The 22,263-nt window shown below is 37.2% G+C and overlaps 1 protein-coding gene across 1 annotated transcript; it reads right to left on the reverse strand.

Annotated features, from left to right (window-relative positions):
• Positions 1 to 4,638: 4,638 nt before the first annotated feature.
• MTX3 (metaxin 3) lies at positions 4,639 to 15,057 on the reverse strand. The gene is made up of 9 exons (XM_090276420.1): positions 14,963 to 15,057; positions 14,384 to 14,453; positions 13,941 to 14,017; positions 13,353 to 13,445; positions 12,662 to 12,844; positions 12,438 to 12,514; positions 11,783 to 11,940; positions 10,442 to 10,530; positions 4,639 to 7,395 (listed from the first exon to the last, which is right to left on the reverse strand). The coding sequence occupies exons 1-9, from the start codon at positions 15,041 to 15,043 to the stop codon at positions 7,285 to 7,287; spliced, it is 939 nt and encodes a 312-aa protein (XP_090132546.1). The 5' UTR covers positions 15,044 to 15,057; the 3' UTR covers positions 4,639 to 7,284.
• Between the last annotated feature and the right edge of the window lie 7,206 nt (positions 15,058 to 22,263).

Consider the following 22,263-nt stretch of genomic DNA (forward strand, 5'->3'; position numbering starts at 1 on the left):
TTCTCAGTGTATGTCTTCCATTCAATTACATGGAACACTGCTGAACTATGCAAGTGGGCAAAAGGGAAACTTTTCCAAAACTTATAGAGCCCAAGGGATGACTGTAGCCCTGAAAAGTTATGTGAGTTGTCAGGTCATACACTTCCCAGTGGCCTCGGGAGCAGGCCTCCCACCTCCCTTAGCATGGGCTAGAAAGAGCACAAGTGATCTCAATGCATCATAGAAAGAATGAACATTTTAAGAAGGACAATCCCACCCTGGCTTGTGTGGCTCAGAAAACTGAACACCAGCCTATGAACCAAAGGGTCACCAGTTTGATTCCCACTCAGGGCACATGCCTGGGTTGTGGGCCAGGTCCCCATTTGGGGGCACACAAGAGGCAGCCACACATTGATGTTTCTCTCCCTCTCTCTCTCCTTTCTTCTCTCTCTAAATTAATTAATTAATTATTTTTTAAAAAGAACAATCACCTATCTAGCTCAATTCCAACACTAAATAACTGTTTTCAACCATCCAAAAATTCACCTCAAGGAATAAATAACATCAAATGAGAATTTAAAAAACATGCAGGCAATTTGAGATTTTATTGCAAAAACAGCTCCTTTGACATTATATACAGTTTTTCATTTGTCAGAATAAATTTTTTATAACATTGATCATCATCACCACTTCTGGGTATTCATACATAGTCTCTGAATAAAATATATTCATACTAGACAACACTAGAATGTTGAAACTATGACCAAAATTTCTTATTTTAAGATTGTTTATAACAAATCTATAGTATTTGTACACTAGAACAGATTTTTAAATGTTTACCAGTCAAAGACAGGCTTGCTGGAACAAAGCCACCATATGTATAAACATATATTTCTTATTTATCTTCTTTGCTGTCCAGCTTCCAGAAAGCTAAAGTTGCATTCCAAGAACCTCAAATATCCACTTCAAAATAAATAGGGAAATGGAAAGACATTATTTTCTATTTTATAAAATAAGACATACCGTCAAAAGAAAATAGAGCTCATCTTTATGCAATTAACGTAAAAGCTAGAGTTCACCCTTCCTTTGTCAAGAAATAGAGACGCCAGCTTGCAGGAGAAGGAGGCAGCAGTCCACAGAACAAACGGCCAGCACAGCCTTCTCTATAGTACATGACTTGCAAAGCACTTAGGCAAATGCTGGCAACTCATTTTTCTCGACTTCCAAGGATCTGGGATATATAAACTCAATGATTAAAAGGCATTTCTCTGAACAGAGACAGAATCATGGATACAGAGAGCGTTTTATGGTTGCCAGATGGGAGGGGTGTAGAAGAATGGGTGAAGAGGTGAGGGGATTAAGTACAAATAGGCAGTTACAGAATAGCCACGGGGATTTAAAGTACGGTATAGGAAATGGAGAAGCCAAAGAACTTATACCCATGACCCATGGACATGAACAATGGTGTGAGGACTGCCTGAGGGAGTAGGGGTGCTGGCTGGAGGGGAGACAAAGGGGGGAAAATCAGGACAACTGTAATAGTATAATCAATAGAGTATAGTTTTAAAAAATAAAAGGCATTTCTCTGAATTTGCATGAGGAAAACTGAAAAATCAGAACAAAGGTCCAGCTGCTTTTCACATGGCTAGAGGTTCACCATTACACAACTCAAACCCAAAGGCAAGTTTTCTATCAAATGCACATCCAAAGCATAGTGTTCCAAATCTACAAATGTACAGAAGACAAACGAAAGCACCCTTTAGTGCTATAAATACTCAGTGCCTTTTTGGCACTTTTAAAGCACAGTCAAAAACGGTTTAGAAGATTGTTCTGGAATTCCAAGTTTGTTCCCTGTCTCCTAGATGCCTACAGACTGGTTAGTTCTCTGAAACCACCAGCTCACAAGCTGACTGGAGTCTAGGGAAAGGGGCTGGACTGACCAGGGGGCTCACATGTGCCCATTTCACCAACCTCGCACACCTGTAGACACTTTTCTCTCAACTCCATGGTCCAAGGGAGTCCTGACCTGTTTCTTCCCATTTATGGCCACTCATTTGAGAAGCCTTTGCAATGAGCACAGACAAGCAAAAACACTATAGGGCAGCATTTCCCTAAGTGTATTTCTCAGAACACAAATCTATTAAGACGCCTACTTATAAAAAAAAATCCACATAAAAATAAATTAGGGAAATGCTGTATAAAATACAGGTCCTTCTTGGAGACTGAAACCACACAACAGCATATCAAAGGTTCTGAAAAGCCTGCAGTAACTTAATTTTATCTAACCCAGCTCCTTCCAAATTTATTTGGTTCTCTATTCATATACCAATATATTCTACCAAAATTCACCTTTAGGAACTACTTCTCAAATGAACTAAAAGATTTTTTAAATCTTACAGTATAATTTCAAATTAATAATGAAGATATAATAAGACTTACTTTTCTGTACTTTTAATAAAGAAGCTACTTTGTTTTACTCTGAATACTCTTCTATCATAAAATAGTCCCCATTCCCTTCTCTATTTAAAAATGTTCAGGTCAAAGTCACCCCTTCTTACAGTCATTGTTCAAGAGTGTTAATGCTCATCATTGGCCTCTTCACCTGGAACAAATAATTGCTGTATATTTTTGATTCTGAGAGTTGCTCTCCATTTCAATCACAATAGTTTAAGACTAGGGCAGGTAGCCTGGGCTCCTAGGAAACACTACATGCCCACAGTTTTGGACTAAATTATTTTCTAAACCCTTTAAAAAACACTACATCTTAACAGCTCAGTGAAAATCAACTTTTTGAAGAGCTAATAAAATTTTAGTTAAACCTTTGAGGATGATAGAATTACTAACCTTTGATTCAGGTAACTAACAACAAATTTCTTAATGATCTGTTTAGGAAATATGAAAGCATTGAAAAGTAAATGTAAATTCCACAGAGCTGAACAAGAAAAAAGGCTAAAGATAAAATTCTTAATACCAACAACATATACAAAAGACCATCATCACAACCCAACTGCAATCTGTGGCTCTGCTCAGGATTTCAATTATATAAATAACCAAACCAAGACCAAGTCAATTACTAAATCGCTGTGAACTTAAAATACACGCAAGCCTGCTGCACCTTCCTTAAAGCGTGGCTCCAGTGTTTTTCTAGTCACACTGTACAGTTAAGAGAGGTAACACATGCGAAGCCAAGGACTAACACCTGGAGACACAGAACTTTTTTCAAAATATTTTATCCTCAAGAGTTAACCCAGGTACCCAGATACCCTAGGAAGGAAAAGATATAATTACAAACATGAAATCGTAGAATTTTTTATATCATACAGAAAAGGAGTTCTTGGTTGAGGTTGTTTTGTTTTTGTTTTTTTCTAGTAAAGCAAAACAGATCTTTAGATAATCAGTTGTTACAAACCTGAGTTGCTTGTTTCTTTAAACTCAAATATGAAATAAATTATATTTAACTTATATTATGTATTTATTCATCTGGAATTGAATACTGGATACTATCTTTGCAGCATTAAGTTTTAAATCATAGTTTATGTAGATAATGAAATATTTGCTCTATTGAATTTACTTTTTAAAACCCTTTTATTTTGAAATGATTATAGATTCACAAGTTGCAAAAACAGTACAGCAAAATCCTGTGTACCCATCACTCAGCTTTCTGCCTTTGCATTTAAGCATTTATATTTTGGTTTTAAAGGGTTAACATTTTTGGCAGTTTATGAAAAACTGTCAAAAAATCTATAGACCTAGTAAATGTATATTCTTGGAAGGGGCTCTAAGAAAACATACTACTGACTTCAAACTTTTATCACATGAGGCTACCTTTAAAAAAATTGGCTTTCTAAAATACTATCACCCTTACCAATTTTTGCCTATTTTTGATATCTAGTTTTTTTCCATTTTTGCAGACTTCTGAAAATTGTAACTTGGCTATGATTGAAATAAGCTTCTCTATTCCTTCATGTTTATATATGAGGTGGGGGACCCAAAAAATCCCAGAATTATCTTCTGGAGGCATGTCCCTTGTAGTATACAGGCTTCCCCCACCAGGTGAGTGTCCTAGGAACCCATCTGTATCATTGTACCAACTGGTGGTGTTGTGAGAGGCTGCATTCAGCTTCAGTGGATTATTTTCCCAAAGACTCTTTCAACTCGTTTGCCATTTTCATGATGGATGAGTTACAAGTGCACCTGCCCACACCGAGTTGACTGTTCAGCAGTTTTTGACCAAAAACAGTATGACCTCTGTGCCCTACCCTCCCTATTCACCTGATCTCATCCCAAGCGAACATTTTTGTTGTTGTTTCCCTGGATAAAAAAATTCCTCAAAGGGAAATGTTTTGCCAATGTGGAAGAGGTGAAACAAAAAATGGCAGAAGCACTAAAAGGCATCAAAATCGATGAGTTCAAAACTGTTTTGAGCAGTGGAAAAAATGTCTCGATAGATGTATTGCATCAAATGGAGAGTACTTTGAAGGTGGCTGACGTTTAAACATGTAAGAATACACAATATTTTATCAATAAATTCTGGGGGCCTTAAGGAGTCCCCCTCATATCTAGCAATATTAAATGAATAAAAATTACGAATGGAAATCAAGATGCTTTGAATATAAAATCTCCAATCCTCTAGTACCCCCAAAATAATACAAACATACCTAAATTGAAATTTGTTTTACTTGTCAGTGCCTACCTTTGTGGTGGGAGTAGAGGAGCACTATGAACAATGACCATCCTCACAGTTCTTTACAGTTTCTTTAGGAAAACAGTCAGTCTTATGGATGACTGATGACAGTTGATGTAAGATCTTTATCACATGGGCATTATCTGACCAATTTTCTAATCCTATGCCACAAACAAATATAAACACTAACATAGTCCCTTGTATATTATCCTCCACCATCACCTCCAAAAGAAAGTAGGCCATAGCATTCTGTTTAAGACTGGACCATTTATCTCAACAAACTCAAACTTTATACAAAGCACATCCTGACAGGCTGATCATAAGCTCTCTGTCCAATCTGGAAAGTTATTCCTTTTCAAGAGTGCATCTCTGCAGTGATCTGTGCTCAGTTATAACTTATACCAAAAAAGCTCAGCTAAGCACACCAACACACAAATTTTCACATGTCTAAACCACATTTTGCATTCTGGAAGCATCATGGCATTTGTGGTATAAGGCTACCAGCAGTTCAGAGCAGGAATGACCAAAAGGAAATAAATCATATTTACAAGTCATCTTCTCTACTAAAAAAAGACAAATATTTGTTATTCTACGATGACATCTTTTGATTAAACTTTCAACACATGAAACATTACAGTGTGCTTATTGACTGAAGTATGTGTGTTGTAAGAACATGATCTCCCACATTCTTATAAAAACTTAAACACACTAATCTTATTGATGGACATTAGTAGTTGTATTGACAGAAAAATTTACATAATCCAGTATTATCTTTTGACTTTGCCTATTGAGGAACTTAGAATTAAATTTACCATTCAATTTTATAATCTGTAAGAGTTGGTATAGCTCTTTCTCCCACTCTGAAACTAATTTTAATTGTCCTGTTTTACATGTGTTTGACAATTGTAAGCCACTTCAAATGCTTTTTGGAAGTTTTAATACAAATCATAACTAAAAATGACTAACCCTGGCTGAAGCATAAACAGATGTCTGATTAATGTGCTAACCAACCACCTCCAATATACACCAATCCTCAAGGACAATAAAATCCTCTGGTCAAGATTTTCAATACAGAATATTCATATGGATTTCAGATGGTTGGAAATTAATAGAAGATTAATGCATAGCACATGCATACACACTCTCCCACCTGTTGCAGAAATTATATTTTCTCTAAATGCATCTAAACAGATGAACAAGATTTTGAAGACCACCTTGTTTCTCACTTTCAAGAAGAAATATTTACAATGACTTAAAGATACCTATGTAAATAGCTACCTAAATACAGAACAAATTGAGAGGATGCAGGTCAAACACAGCTGAGCTCCACTCAGCTCAAATTAGACGAGTCTGGACTACAAAGCTGTTTCTTAACATGTGGGTTTCTGCAGGACGTGATAAGATTTGCTGAGCACCATAGTAATCTTTTAAGACACTAATCAAAAATATGGTTCTATATTTTAAAAATCCCAGAAGTGGTTTTAGGACAACAGAAGCACCTCAGCCACTAAAATAAGATTTTATTTTAAGTAAAATTACTTGCACAGCAAATCCATTAACAGTTCAGCAACCAATACATAGAAAATATTCTTAAAAATGTACTGGTATTCCTGATTATTCCATTGGACCCTTCAACTACAGTTAATCTACATAAAAAAATGGTTGTCATAAAACTTTTGACTACATGATATGCTTCTTATGAAAGAACACTGGAATGAGCTAAGCATAATGAGCCTGGACTAACACACAGTAGGTACTTCTATTACTCTGGTGGAGGTTCCTTTTGTGTTTAAGAATGGGGCAAGTTTCAGTAAGACTTTATAGCCTGGCATAATAACAATGACCAACACATTCAGTTCTCCTGAAATCAATCCAAGAAAGAGATGACCAGAGTTAAAGATATACTACAAATACATAGGTCTAAAGCTGGCACATTCACCCAATAAACTAAAAGAGCCCTTACTAAACTAGATTGAACACATCAGCAAATACTAATGTAATATTGAAGTGCATATACTCAGATAAATATTACATATAACCACCTTTAATATTTATAGATGGTACTAACCCCCCAAAAGATTAGTCTTTAAGAAGCATAATTTAAAAGCACATTCCTCATTGTTTTTTAGTTATATAGGCTTTTCTATGGAAATAAATAGAATATTGGGGTACTATATTTTTCCTAATGTCTAAAATAGGCATCAAATTTCTAAACAGAGGAAAAAGGCCTCAGCCAAAGATATTCATACTGGTCTAAGAAAACTAAATTAATAAATTAGCTTGAATAAATTAGGAGTGCACATTCAGAACAGAATTGTAGCTTTTGGTCAGCAACATGGGAACCAAAGGCAAAAATCTGCCATGATTAAGGCAGGTTATTTTTTAAATATATACAGTACAATATGTTTTCTTTTTCTCCCCAAGTTCACTTAGTATTTACTCTGATAGTATTTAAAGTGCATTGCCAAGCTAAAATACAAGCTTCCTAATTTAAAAAAATAGATGTCATAAAAAGTTTTTCTTGCTTTAGAGTCTTCCTATACCTATTAATGGCATTTTCATTTTGCCTTAGTAGATTACTACAATGATCATATGACTTTGGACACAAAGCCTCATGTCTGTCAGGGTGAGAGCCGTTGTAAGGAATCGCTTTCTTCTTCTGCTGGAGTCAATTTAAGTGTTGGCAGTTTCCGAGGCGGAAGTTGAGGGCTTTGGCGAAGATTGTCATCCATCTGTGGAAAGTACAAAAGGTACATCTGACTAATAGGCTGTGCCACTGCTTATGTGGACTATGGCCTCCCCATCCAAACTAGAGCCTAGAGCAGCACAGAACCATATGTTTCTAGGACTGCCAGAGAAACCTTTTTCATGCAGATAATCTCTCAAGAATTCTAAATGTCATACCTCAAATACCAGCTGACTCAGTATATGTGTAAAAGCAACATGGCTCATTCTTGATGCCTTCACAAAATTAGTTATTCCACAAAATGAATATTCTGCTGAAATCAATTATAGGATGACTTGGTTTAAGAAGTCTTCTTTTGTTATACTAAGTTCCACAGTTTACAAAGCTTGTTCACATACAATACCTTATTTGATTTTCCCAACACCATTGTGAAGAAAAAAAAAAAGCAGATACAATCACTCCCTATTTTACAGATTAGCAAAATGAAGCTCAAAATGGTTAAGGAATTTGCATTCAGTTGCAAAGCTAGTATCAGAGCTGAATTTGAACCCAGGCCTTATTCCAACACTATTATTCTTTCAACTATACCTCATTGCCTCAATGAAAATTATCTGTACTCCACTCAAAAAGACCAGCTCTTTTAGATTGAGAGTATTTAGCCCAAGGGAAACTAGGAAAAGACTTAAACAAGGATACATTCTTTAGCCCTAATTGAGAGGCATCCCAAACACTGTCTCAGTTTTAAATCTGCTCTAGAGAAACTAATTTGGAGCAGATTGAGAATAGGTCCAAGAGTTTCAGATTTACCTAAGGATACATTAGTATTCCTGGAGCACTAGGAGAGGGATTATTTAGAACTGAGTCAGACCTTAGAAAACTACCTTTAATCAAGAGCATCCTGCAAACAGAGCAAAATACTCAGATCCTGGTGCTGAGCTCATAAAGACTTGAAAGCAGCCGCGATCAAAGGCCCAAAACTAACAGAATATAACATCTTTTTACACACTTGGTATGCACGTTTGTTTTTTTAGTTTTGAATTTGTGCAGAACAAAGCTTTCCCTTATCTTCTCAAAATACTCTCTTATAAAGCAGAGTGGAAATGTTTCAGCAGAGGTACACAGGATTTGTAGGAAAGGAAAGAGAATAAAAGATTAACTTGTAATTTGCCAATGAAAACAAGTATATCCAGTGAACTATTTGCATCAATTGTGTTGATGTGTTTTTTTCCCTTGCACAAACTAAGTTTCTGAAACATAACTATTTTTTTTCAACTCTAAATTTTCTGTCCAAACAATGAGCAATAGTAGCCATTAGGATTTGTTGCTCTAATGTCTTATAGCAAACAGTGAACCAAAATGAAGAGCAAGTTTGAAGGGGCTTGGGGGACACTGATACAGGGTTGGAAAACTTTCATCTATTGATGGTGACAGGGAAAGTGTACAAAGTGGTGACAGGGCATCTTGGTTTCACTTTCTGCATGTGTAGGTATTTCATGGTTCTGTTTACATGTCTGTCATGAATTTGCCACATATAGAAAATGGAAACTATGTTGGCTAGCCTTCATCTAGCAGATAAGTGTCTAAAATAGTCTAAGTAATCTTTCCATTATCCACACTTAACACTATATATTTCCTCTCATGAGGTTTACTGGTTGGACAAAGAATTGAAACAAACTAGGCTTTTATTCAGTTTACCCTAACTTTAATAATGGACTCTTACAATTTTACTGCTCACTTTCACTTCTCAAGTTCTAACAACATATGAAATACAATAAAAAGGAATAGAACACTCATTCCAGAGAATGGCAGTTATAAACCTGGCAACTAGCCCTGGCTGGTGTGGCTCAGTGGATTGAGTGCCGGCCTGTGAACCAAAAAGTTGTCAGTTCAATTCCCAGTCAGGGCATATGCCTGGGTTGCAGGCCAGGTCCCCAGCTGTGGGTGTGCGAGAGGCAAATGATCAGTGTATCTCTCATACATCGATGTTGCTCTCCCTCTCTTTCTCCCTCCCTTCCCCTCACACATCGATGTTGCTCTCCCTCTCTTTCTCCCTCCCTTCCCCTCTCTCAAAAAAATAAATAAATAAAATCTTTAAAAACAAAAAATACTGGCTACTAGTACTACTACTAATAGATACATAATCTCATTCATGAGTTAGATGGCTGATTAACTGCAAAGCCCATGCGGGAGTCCAATTTCTACGGTTCAAATAACCTCTCAAACTCTTGTCCCTGGAATGACCTTGGGTAGGGGACATAAGCTACTCTCAAAGCTTCAGTATCATCATCTGTAAAACAGGGATGATAGAGGACCTGTACTCATGGAGCTGTTGTGAAGATAAAGTGAGATAACTCATATAAAAGGTCATACAATGCAGTGCCTGTTATTGCTAGCCAGTGTTATTAGGCTACATGGCCCCACTAGTCTGTGAAGGAATTATGTATTAAAAGCAAGTTTACCAGACATTTGGGGAAAAATGCATAATTCCCTTGTATTTTTCCAATTAGAATCACCTTTAAAATGCCCATTGTTGGCTCTCCTCTACCCCGTTACTCAATCTCTCTCTCACCAAATGAATACCACCAAAATGGCAAAATATCCACACTGATAAAACACTGTGGACAACATTTAAAAGAGAAAGATAAGAAGGAGAAAATATGAAATGGTTCATGTGGAAGAAAGAACAATATGTCATAATACAATTAACAAGACAGGATAAGCACAGATGCTTCCAATCTCAAGAAATGTTAACCTTCAGAGACAGAAGCAGACAAGCAAGCAAGAACTGCTTTTGTTTTTTTTTTTTAGCCAGGCTTTTGGGTTTCCTAACTTGAAAAATACTAATTGTGTGGTAAAAGTGAACCCAGTGCCATTAACAGATCTTTCCCCAAAGCAATCAGGACTCTCTGGCTTCAAAATACTGGATTATACTATACAATTTTGATAAGTGTATATTTAAAAAGCTTCCTGAAAAAAATAACTATTTAAAAATAAACTAAATGGTAAAGCTAAATCATAACCCAAATTACAATATTAATTGCAGAAAGGAAAATACTCAATTACTATTAAAAAATGATTGAAGTAAACTTGACCTTTTCAATCAAGTTGGATTCCTTATTTACAAGTTGTGTGAGTTTCTGCAGATTTGCATCTACTGTTTCTTGTCCAGCAGGAGAGATGCCTAAGAAGCCAGGGACAGAAATCAGAAAGACAAGAAATTTTGAAAGCCTTTAAAGCTGTTAAAATTAAAAGAATTTTGAGTCTGTCTACCCTCCCACATGGACAACCCTCCAAAAAAAAAAAAAAGGCAAAGAGAAAAACCATTCTGGGTGCAAAGACAAACTTAGTTGGGAAAGTAATGCTCCAAAACCAAACCATAGACAAAAGCACTAAATTTGTCCACAAAAGTAGAACCTGTTGGCCAAGTGTGACGTAGCTAGCCAAAGTAACTAGTAAGGGAGCACAGCAGTCCTCACTTCTTTCTCAAGTTTAAGTTGTGCCTTTCCCCCACCCATTCTGAATAGATCTTTAGTTACAAGTATTTAGATAGCTTTCTAAGGCAGTGACTCCCAAATGGGTATCCATGTGGCATCCAAAGTATTTGGAGGGACTTTTAAAAATAGATTCCTGGGATCTATCCCTATGAAACTCTAAGTTGACGAATCTAATATAGGACCCAAGATTTTATATTTGTCCTGTAGAAAGGTTTGCCAGCCACTGCTTCAAAGAAATAAGAATGAACGTTACTTAATTTCATGACTCTCAAACTATTAATACTAACACCTCCCTATATACAAAACACATAACCACCCATAAAAAGTAAACTCACTCAGCCAGCTATCCTTATAACTTCTGTTTCTTAAAAGGACACTTTCTGCCAATTCTCCCAATACAAATTTAGTACCCCAGTCACTTAAGCACAAGGCCTCACGCTCCCAATGAATCATATCCTAAATGACAGGTGCCCTCTGTTTACTATACCTCCAGGCTGATGCAATCAGTTTTCAAGTAGTGGAGTCATGGGGTGTACCTCACCAAAATCAATCTGCTACTGATTTCTGTTCATGCAGGAAAATGCTAGAAGCAACATTTAAAGTAACTGCCCATTTGCATTAGGAAAAATGCTATCTTAATAAATATCTCAATAAATTCCTGTGGTTTAGTCTTTTCGAAGAAAATGACCCACATCAAAGGGGCAATAGTTAAAGAAAAACACGAAGCAAGAAATGTATAAAATCCAAAAGAAGATACAAAAAGTAAATATTCATTTCTCTAAATAACTAAAATATACAAATAAAAATAAAGTTAAATCAGCATTTAAAGACAATACACAAACTTCTTTAATAACTAATAAATCTTGCTTCTACCTCCTTAGGAAATATGCAAATACTATTCTCTACAAACAAAGATTAGTTGAAGAGGAGCCAGCTTACCTCCAAGACTAAGCCTAAAATAACTGTTTAGGATGTCATCACAAAAGCGACACAGGTTGGAGAGCTGTTTCAAATGTTCTTGTAACTGAACTTTAGGGAAGCGTACTTTATACAGAGGTGCAAGAAAACCAAACACATAGGCATCCAAGGTAGAAGGCCTAAAAATAAATTCAGCATTTTTTTAAAAGCACATAAGAAAACATTAACTTGGCATTATTAAAAAGAATTCTCAAATATATTATTAGTGAAGTCTGAAGTATACAGGATAGTCTTTTTAAATGTTTACTACCCATTTGTTTATAATATGATGCAACTAGGATTTTACTCAGTAGTTTTCTTAATACTCTAACCATTTATTTTATTTAGAAGAAAATTCCATTGTAAATTAAAGATTAATTTTTACTCACAAGTGTTACACAGAGACTGGAGACAGGGTGGGAATAGTCTTAGATGTTCTTAACTCACATATGCAGTATATTAAGTCAATGTTAGATTACCACGAACAGAAAGTTTCCCATAGTAAAAATCCATTAAATATTTTTTAAGTAAAAAACTCATTGGGGAAGGACGAAGACAAGGGGACTTGCTTTAAATAGTTGCTCATTGAAAATATGCACAGAGAATATCAAAATGATTTTTAAGGGAATGCACTCACGTATCTCCAAAGAAAAACTGAGATGTCCCCAATCTGTTTGACAGAAGGTTTAGGCACTCCTTGGCATCTCTGTATATCTAATAAAGATGACATTACATCTCAGAGGTAGGAAAGATGCTGTTGAACTCCTTTTTTAGGCAGGAAACTATAAGTAAATTCATCGCTGCTATCTCTCTGGTCCTTCCTCAGGAGGGCCCTGGCTCTGACAGTAATTGGGACCATACCTGTGCCTCCACTTCTCGGAGGTGGTAGAGGGGAGGCTGTCCTCTGGTCAGGAGAATCCTAGTCCGTGCTCCCTTAGACATTCTTCCAGGAAGGATCAAACTCAAGGGAAAGGGAATTCGTGAAGCAAACCATGGCTTTGTCACAGAAAAGTAATTTTCACTCTCAACCCAGAATGTGTGAAGCTGCAAAAAAAGAGAAAAAAACACTACAAGGATGTTCTTTTATTAAAAGAAAGATCACTCAATGTGCAAGTTTTTCATAAATATCTTTGTATAAAGTGACTTCATACAAATTTTTCCAGTTAGAAAGACTCAAGGATTAAACAAATTTTAAACATGAGTTGTTTGATTGCTATATCCCAGGCACCCAGAACAAGGCCTAGCATACAGCAGGTGCTCAATAAATATTTGCCGGATGAATGGATTACAGTTCACCCAATTCTATACATGGAGCAACAAACTCCATCTTCCACAAAAAATTTTCATTTCCAAAATGACATTATCTTTCACTTTATTGTTTTGCATACTAGTTGAATAACAGAATCCAGTGTCACAGGAAAATTTAAGAATCAAGATTAATGCATACATGAAATTTCCTCTCTTAATCTTTTTTAAAATCATTTTTCTTCTAAACAAACTAAGGACATTTTCAGTAGATCATTAAAATATTATAATATTCACTAATGCTCACCACTGCAGGAAGAAGCTTCTCTTCAAGGAGAGCAATGTAAGCCAGTGTATCTGCCCCTTGTTTTGCTGAGAGTTCATAATCAGCATTATATTTCTATTTAAAAAAAATATAAAACAACAAAAAGCTCCTCAGAAGTCAAGAGCATCCCAAAACAGTGAAGCTAAATAAGTTATGATTACTACTTATTCTTCTTCAAAAATAGCAAACCTGATATCAAAAGGGGGAAAGAGAAATACAATTTAGTGACAAATGCTGCTTAATGCAACTTAGCACAGCATCATGCACACAGTAAAGTCTATAATTGTTATGATTTTTTATTCTCTACTACTATTTTGGTAATTGTTAATGATCAGTTTAATACAAACTTAATAAATAGAAGCTATTATTATTTTTGTTAACAATAAGGAAAAAGTTCTAATTGGTTGCATTTTTCCCCATGAAAAAAGAAAGAAAATCTTCCAACTGTCTACTGACATGGCAAAAAAGAATTTTCAAAAAAAATCCACAAACTTTACAATGTTTTGTTTTGTTTTGTTTTAAGCAACATGCAGGGATCAACATTCTATTCCTTCAAAAGGAACCACCCACCTGTTTTCTTAAAAAGTTTAGTATTTTTGCTGGTTGAGAAACAATGTTGTCTTCAGTTGTCAAAATTGGTACATCTCCTATAATCAAAAAACAGTTTACATACAAAGAAACATTTCTATTTCCTCTTAAAAGATCCCAATACTCTAAACACTCTACCAATTGCACATTTGAGGAGAGAAATGAATAAGTTTACCTTAGTTTTCTGCAATTTCACAAAGAGCAATTCTAGAGAACATTTACATTTCTCATAATTTCCACTGATTTGGCTTGTACTTTGAGTATTACTCATAATGATAAAACCATAAGCAACACACAGCCAAGGTCATGGTAAAAAGAAACTAAAATCCCAAGGCTATATGCCTCAGAGCTTTAAAGGGGGAAGGAGAGAGGCCCTTATAGAGGGCAGAAGGGGTTAGAAGGGGTGTTTAAAGTTTACACTGTACCTCTTGAACCTCTCCAGGTGTTATCTATGACATTGACTTTCAAGGGTGCACCAGAAAATTTGGCGTAAGCCTGAAACAGAGTTTGCAATAAAATGTTTTAGACTGAGTACGTAATGCAAATCTGCAGAGCTGCTTTACTTCACAGCCCGGTTCCCCGAAGACAGAAACGCCTGACAAGGGGGCGCGTCCTTTCCCCTATGTCTAGCCAGGGGAGCAGGCGCGCCACTACCCGGCTTTCAGGAACCTTGTTACCCAAAGGATCGGGGGTTGGGGGATGCAGAGCAGGGCGCGCGAGCGTCTCCTGCTTCAGACTTTCACTTGACCGCCCAAATAGCTTTGCAAAGCTGAGAATAATAAAGCAAAGAAGAGAAGCGAAAGGTCTCCCGCCACGCCTCGCGGGGGTCACAGCCAGGTTGAAACTCATCAACTGCAGGGAGCCCAGTGCGGTGCAGCAAGCAGCGCCACGGCTGACCTCTGCCGGGCAGGGAACCACTACAAGCCGGGGGTACCCGGCCGGCTAACCTCGCGCCTCTGGCCCCGCCCCTCCTTTCCCGTCCCTGGCCCTAGAGGCGGCCTCACCATTACCACCAAACACTCGCTGTGTACCGATGGGAGCCCCCAGCCCCCCCCCCAGCAACTGAGCTCCAAGGGGGCCGCCATCTTGCCCGGGCCAACATTTGCTATCCCGGAAGTACTTTTGCCGCCTAATTTCCGGCAGGTGGAATGAGGGGCGGGGCGAGGGAAGAGCAGGGTGGGTACCTTTGGACTGGAGAGATGCAAAAAGGACCGCTGGTGAGTTAAAAACACGCTTAGAGTAAGCTTGGCCTAGGGGTTAGGAGTTCTGGGCTTTAAGTCAGACCCACCGGTCATTCCTTAAATATTTAGTGGATGCCTAATGTATCCCAAACCCCTTGAACCTTACAGTCCTGGGCCTAAATTTACCTGTTTGTAAAATAGGTAAGACAGTTTATTTACAAGAATGTTGTGTTTAAAATTATGACATGGAGAAAACAAATTTGACATACAGTAGGCATTTAATAGTTGTTCAACCTCTCCCCTCATATATTGGTTTGGCCAAAAAGTTCATTTAGTTTTTTCCCCGTGATGGCTCTAGCAATGCTTGTCTTCATTCAAAACAATTTTGTTAGATTGTATTGTGACAGCTGTCATATCAGCATGCATTTTTAAAAAACTTATACAAATTGGTGAATTTTTGTGCAACCATTTCAATATTGAATATGGAAGATATACAATATTTGGGCATATTATGCTTTACTATTTCAAGAAAGGTAAAAATGCAACTGAAATGAAAAAAGAAAAGATTTGTGCAGTGTATGGAGAAGGTGCATTGACTAATCAAATGTGTCAAAAGTGGTTTGTAAAGTTTCTTGGTATTGTTGACATTTCGGCCAAATGTGGGGCTGTCATGCATTGGAAGTTGTTTAGCAGCACCCCCAACCTCTAGAAGCCAATAGCAGGAGGTAGCCAGCATACTCAAACTATCCAAATCTATAAAGTTATTGGTGAAAATGAAAAATGTGTCTTTTACTTTATGGAAAAAACTAAACGGACTTTTTGGCCAACCCCGTATACTTGGCTTCTGACTCTTTGCACTCTCAATATCAATTATGTCATCCTCATGATAATTAGCTCTACCCTTCTTGAAAGTAATCCTATTCCTGAAATTTGACAGGTGAATCCTGCCTTCCTTTGGTATGAAATATGTTTCTTCCCTACCACTGCTCCCTCAAAAATGACCTCAACTCTCACCTTCCCTGGGGTGATTTTACAAAGTTAGGAACTTCTAGGTTCCTGCAGCCCCTTGTACATACTTGAATTGCAGCTTCTATTCCTAGATACAGTCCTCTTGCCTTTCACTACAGGAAGCTCTTCGCAGACGGGATGCGGCCAGCTTCACAGAAGTGAGAACTGTGCAGTCACATAGGGCCCTGTGCTTAAAAGGGCCCACACTTGCTGTTATCATCTTGAAATTCTTAATAATTTTTTGTAAAAAGGGCTCTGCGTATCTACTTTCAAATGAGCCCTTCAAATCACTAAACCAGTTGTGTCTGTGGGTCTAATAAGCATGAACTAAATGTTTCTTAAACATCAAACTGACAATTTCTAAGAAAGACTGTTAAAAGGTAGGTCTTGGAAATGTCATGATCTGAACATGCTTACTGGGTCCTAGAGTAAGGACTTAAGTGCTGTGTCTTTTTTCTAGAAGGCACAGTAGTTTTTCAGCCATCCCTCTTGAGTTTTTTCCTTTCCTCTGCTCCACTGAGATAGATGGGTTCCCTTAAACAAGTGAGAGCTCAAAAGAAACCTCTGCAAATGTTCATGAAGTTATAATTCAACAACAACAAAAAATTCTTAGGCACCCCTTACTCTTTACATATCCATCTAAATTACATTGTCAATCTGATAAAAGCTTTTGTCATGTTTCAAAGGCAAGAGTTCTCAGAAATAGGAAGGAAAAAGTATGTCAAAGGTGGGGCTCCATTAATAATACTGTGTAATTAGAAAATGCTTAATATGTGTATTATTAAAATTAAATATCAAAACATTTATTGTAGCTTCTGTTTTCAAGACACTGTAAAGCTCTGGGAGAATAAAGAGATAAATAAAACATGAATTCCATTCTCAAGAGCTTATAGTCTACAAAGGAGACTTACTTCCAGGTGTAATAAGTCAGATTATCATGAGTAAAGTTAGAGAGAGAAATAAAATTCTATGGAAGCACAGAGCATGAACGATGCCTCCTCTGTGGGATTAATGGATGTTTTCAGTTCAGTTTTCAATAAACAGAAGGTAATTCAACTTTCAGATTCAAATAATGGGACCTCCCTGTTCAAGGGTTAAAATTCCAAGCCATGAAACTCAGAGTCCAAATACTATAATCAGGCATTTTAAATACTATACACAGAGAGTGGATTCCCTGAGTCTAGTTTGTAGGGTGATGGGGTTTGAAACTGGGTGCACATTCTTATGGACATATAATTCTTCAGTTCAGCCTTCTTCCTTATTGCTGCTGTTACATATAGCAACTTCATTTGCTTTAAAGAGAAATTAAATCTATTAGCATTGAATTAAGACAGAGAATAGCATGCTATTGCATCTGATGAGAAAATTCTTCTCACAGGTTTATTTGTGCCTATTTAATCACAATCTTGTATTGCTGCAACTCCTCTTGAGAGTCTGTATTTGCTAGATTGAATTTTAAAACCCTAGTGCAGCTGATTTCACAACCAGGCTGAATATTGTTCCAGAGAACCACACAGAAAGCTGAAACCGTCAGGAATTATGCCTGGTATGGGTAGTTGGCTCCTATTTCTTTTTCTGGATGCTAAAGAGTATTGTTCAGAGTTCATCAAAATTATTTCATATTTCTACCAGGAAGCATACTATCTGCAAAACATTCATGTATGTGGGGGATAACCTGAATCGCAGCTTTTTAATGAGTATTCCAGACAATGTTTTCCCTGAAAAAGAAATATTATTTTTCAAAAGATGGGTAAAAATGACTTCATGTAGTGATAGTCATCTAAACTCAGGGGACCTGACCTTGGCATCTATTCCTGCCCCTCATGTATTTCTTAACTTGGGAGCCACAGTACAGGTTCTGTTAGGATCTTCATATCTGGGTGGGTAAGCATCTGTGAAACAGTGCTGTGAGCAAATATGAAAGGTTTGTGACAAGTAATCATGTAGTATGATCCCTTAAGGGAAAGTTGAACTAGAGAGCCTTGGATGTCCCTTTCAACTCTAAATTTCTATAATTCAACTCCATGTTCAGATGTAGAATCCTTGGGGAGGAAAAATTCAAACACTGAATGAAAGTCAGGACAGCTGGTTTCCTGACTGAGCCTCCAATTACCTATATGACCTTGTGCCAATCACTTTACCTTTATTCCTCAACTTATTCACTTATAAAGCAAAGATTCTTATAGCTCTGAGATGCTATCATTCTATGTGTCATGAACATATGAGCATATAATAATATTTGACATTAATGGAGCAATTTCTATATGCCAGAAATTATTTGAAGTATCCAACATAACTCATTGGATCTTAATAATGACTCCATGTAGTAAGTACTGTTATATTCCTGTATTTTCAGGAAGGAAAATTGAGGCACAAAGACATCAATTAACCTTCCCAAGTTTACTTAGCCAATAGGCGATAGAGCCAGGATTTGAACCCAGCTTATACTCTTAACCACTATATCATACTGCCTATTGCCTTCTAAGTCATCGATTAAAAATACTTGTTCCACTCAAACTGGGGTTATCAATGCCTTTGTATTGCCATCATTATTTGTTTCAATAGTACTTGTTTAGTATTAAGCCATTAAACAAGTTCATGAAGCAACGTCTGTATGTCCAGCACACTGCTAAGCTGTCAGGGAATAAAAATATATGTTTATGCTTTTCAGGGAGATAGTTGGTAAAATGAAGTCTACATATTTGCGGTAACAGTAGATGATTAGGAGGTACCATTTTGTCAAGCAGAATGCCAGTCTAGTGTGGTTTTAGACAAAGGCTTTAATGTACCTCAATGTTTGATAAAGGCCTAATGGAAGACTTAGGACTTCAGCTGGCCTTGAAGGATGGGTACATTGGATTTAGACTGGCACAGAGAAAGGCATTCCACATGGACTATGCTACATGAGTCAAGGCATAGAAATGGAATGACTATGGCAAAGAATTTAAAGATAAGTAATGGATACTGGATTCAATTAAAAGTTGGAGACTGATCAGAAAGACTGTTGGTTGACTAACTTGAGAAGGAGAATTAGTGATATTGGAAGGCCTGAGGATATGGATTTTTGAGGAAGTAAAAAAGTCTAAATATAAGAGTAATGGATTCACATTGTCATGGATGGAAGATGGAATGCTATTGTTGCATAGACACCATAGGAGGAAGGGTTTTATGAACCCATAAATTGTATTAAATTAAGCAAAATGTTGTGAAAAATAAAGTGAGGAAATGCTGCTGAAGAGTATTAGAAAAAAATCATCTGGCACTCTTGCACTGAGCATTTCTCATTGACTGGGTTGTTAGAAATCAAACTGCAAGGGATCCCACAGCTGCTCTCTCCTCCAGAAAAGAAAAGAAAAAAACTGTAAGGGCTTACTGAAGAAATTTGTATTAGGAGTAGGAACAGGTATAAGATCATGAAGAATATGACACAGATCAGATAAAGGGAGGAAAGAAATGGGACAGGAGCAGAATACCCAAGATAGTTTTTGAAGGAGATGACAGGATAAATCTACATACTTATGAAGGCAAAATTGGCTACTAGTGAGCAAAAAGCTTAAGATGCCAGAGAGAAGAGGGATGGGGTCCTAGAAATTACCCTAGGAGTTGAAAGGCTGAGATCAGTAGCTTGAGCAGTGGAACCGGCATGAACAATAATATACATGCTTTTCTTTGTGTGTGACAGTATTACAATTTTAATTAATTCAGTAATTACTAGGCAAGCACTTACCATGAACAACACCTGGGCCAGGTATAAGGAAAACGAGAGGAGTGTGTTCAGTGTCAATAACATATAACAGAAGCCCAAGTCAAGTGAGAGACATGCTTTCTTTCTGACACTGGAGGAAGTTTCAAGGGGAACATGGAATGCTGAGTTAGCTCAAATCAGTTACCTTCAAATTTCCCTGTTATATTAGGGAAAAAAATCAAAGGAGCCTCAGAGAAAGAGAGTTGAGCTTTGAGCTTTGAAAAGAGAGAAAACAATTTAGAAAATGTACCAGGGAGTTAGTAAAAAGTGAATGGAAGAATTTCTGACAGTGGCAAAGGTTAAATTTAAATTAGTATGAAGGAGGTAAATCAAGTGAGAGCCATGGGCAGGCTAATAATTAGGTGCCCTTTTGAACAAGAATTCTTTAAATATTTATTCATCCTTTTTTTTTAATGGAAATGAAGTTAGCTAGAGAATGTGACAGATTGATTTGCATTTTATCAATTATGTCTGTTAGAAGTTCTGTGTAATGACCTTGGTTTAGAATCCCTTCAAGTTTCCTCCTGAGAATGATATGCAGTGGATGGAGGAAAGGGTCCTGGGAATTGCCCTAGGAATTGAAAGAAGATGGAACCTACAATTTCAGCAGTGGGGCTCAGCCACCTTTAGTCTAGCTTAGGCAGCAAGTTGTGTGGATTCCTCCAATGGTACTTTGCTGTCCATAAATTTAAGTGGGGAGCCGGGTTCATTTGGTATCAGTGTTACCAGACAGTCATATATATTAAAAGTGATTCATTTTGCTTCTCCAGCGTAGTGAACCTTTTGTCTGTGTTTTGTATTAGAAAGAATTAAATGAAACAAAAATAATATCTTCTGACATAGTGATCAATTTACATAAAAACAGGAATATTATATTTTAAAAGTGAGGCTGGGTAAAGCATCCTAAATGTAAATAAAGTTTTATACTTCATTCAAAATGATAAAACATCATATAAGTTATATGTCCATGGTGTTAATACCTAGAGCAACAACTAAGAAAACTATACAAAGCGATATATTCAAACACACTAAATAAATCAAAATAGGTGTCTAAGAAATGTCCAAATAACCTACATAAAGGAGAGAAAAATGAATAATTAAGTGATTAGCAGGGAACAAACAGGAAACAAATAATAAAATGACGGACTTAAACCCTACAATAGCAATAACTACTCTAAATGTAAGTGGTCTGAATACACCAATTAAAAGACAGATTGACAGAATAAATGGGGGGGGGACAAATATATGCCATCTATAAGGAACTTCAAAAATAATGATATAAACTGTTTAAAGATAAATGATGAAAAACCTGTACCATATAAACATTAATCCGACAATAAAAGTAAGAATTGATATGTTATTATCAGACAAAGTAGACTTCAGAGAGGAAAAAAAAAAGAACCTGTTAGGGACAAGAGGAATATTACATAACAATAAAGGGAGGCCTTTCTCTGTACTTTTCAGTCAAGAAAACCCAGCAGCATAGGTAAACCCAGCTCGTCTCCTTGCAGAACCACATCAAAATTATAACTAAAATACAGAAAAATCATCACTCAACCATCAGAAATCAAGTTGAATGGAAATCTGACAACTACAGAATTAAAGAAACCACATCCATCCAGACTGCTAAGAGAGGTGGAGATGCAGAATAGGCTGCTCCCATATCCACATGTGATCGATAAGGATTCAAGAGGGATATCCCAGGAGTGAGGAGTCCCAGCCCCACACCAGGCCCCTCAGCTCAGGGTTCCAGTGCCAGGAAGAGAAGACCCCATAACTTCTAGCTGGAAAAACCAGTGAGGATTGAGTTGGTGGAAGAAACTGCTGGAGTCACAAGCAGTTCCCCTTAAAGAACCCACACATGGACTTATTTAGACTCCCTCTGAGCTGCAGCATCAAATACCAGCTTGAAAGGCACTAGTGGCATACAGGGAGGAACTAAAGTGTCTGGCATCAAGGCTGGAGCTGACGGACAGTTTTCTCCCAGACAGAAAGGTGGACAGAGGCCATTGCCTCTTTTCTGAACCCTCCCATCACAGAGCCACAGAGCTGACAGGCTAGTGCCATATCAACCTGGCTAACACTGTTTGCCCTGCCCTAGAGATCCCCTGAGACTGTCCCATCTAACTTATGAGCCCACCCAAACTGTTAATCATGACTTTTCCATATGAATTGTTGGTCTTGGCTCATATCTTACAACTTTCTGAATCCTATTAAAAAAGCAACAGCTGGCTTCACTGAGCCTGGCACTAACAGCAGCCAGCATAGATTCAGAGCTTGACTTTGCCTGGAAATCTCCAAGCCCAGCACAAGTAGTAGCCATCTCAGACTGCTTTACAGCTCATGCAGGATGACCCTGGGCAGAACACAG

Source organism: Furipterus horrens, unplaced genomic scaffold (assembly GCF_987537825.1).
Source record: "Furipterus horrens unplaced genomic scaffold, mFurHor1.1.pri manual_scaffold_5, whole genome shotgun sequence".
NCBI classification, from domain to species: Eukaryota; Metazoa; Chordata; class Mammalia; order Chiroptera; family Furipteridae; genus Furipterus; species Furipterus horrens.

What these genes read in the sequence shown, in the direction of transcription:
- MTX3 (XM_090276420.1), bottom strand. Translation starts at nt 15,043, where the DNA reads ATGGCGGCCCCCTTGGAGCTCAGTTGCTGGGGGGGGGGCTGGGGGCTC. An exon ending in GCGAGTGTTTGGTGGTAATG is followed by an intron (nt 14,454 to 14,962) that starts GTGAGGCCGCCT and finishes ACTCTGTTTCAG; the next exon opens with GCTTACGCCAAATTTTCTGG. An exon ending in TTTTAGGCTTAGTCTTGGAG is followed by an intron (nt 10,531 to 11,782) that starts GTAAGCTGGCTC and finishes CTGGCTTCTTAG; the next exon opens with GCATCTCTCCTGCTGGACAA.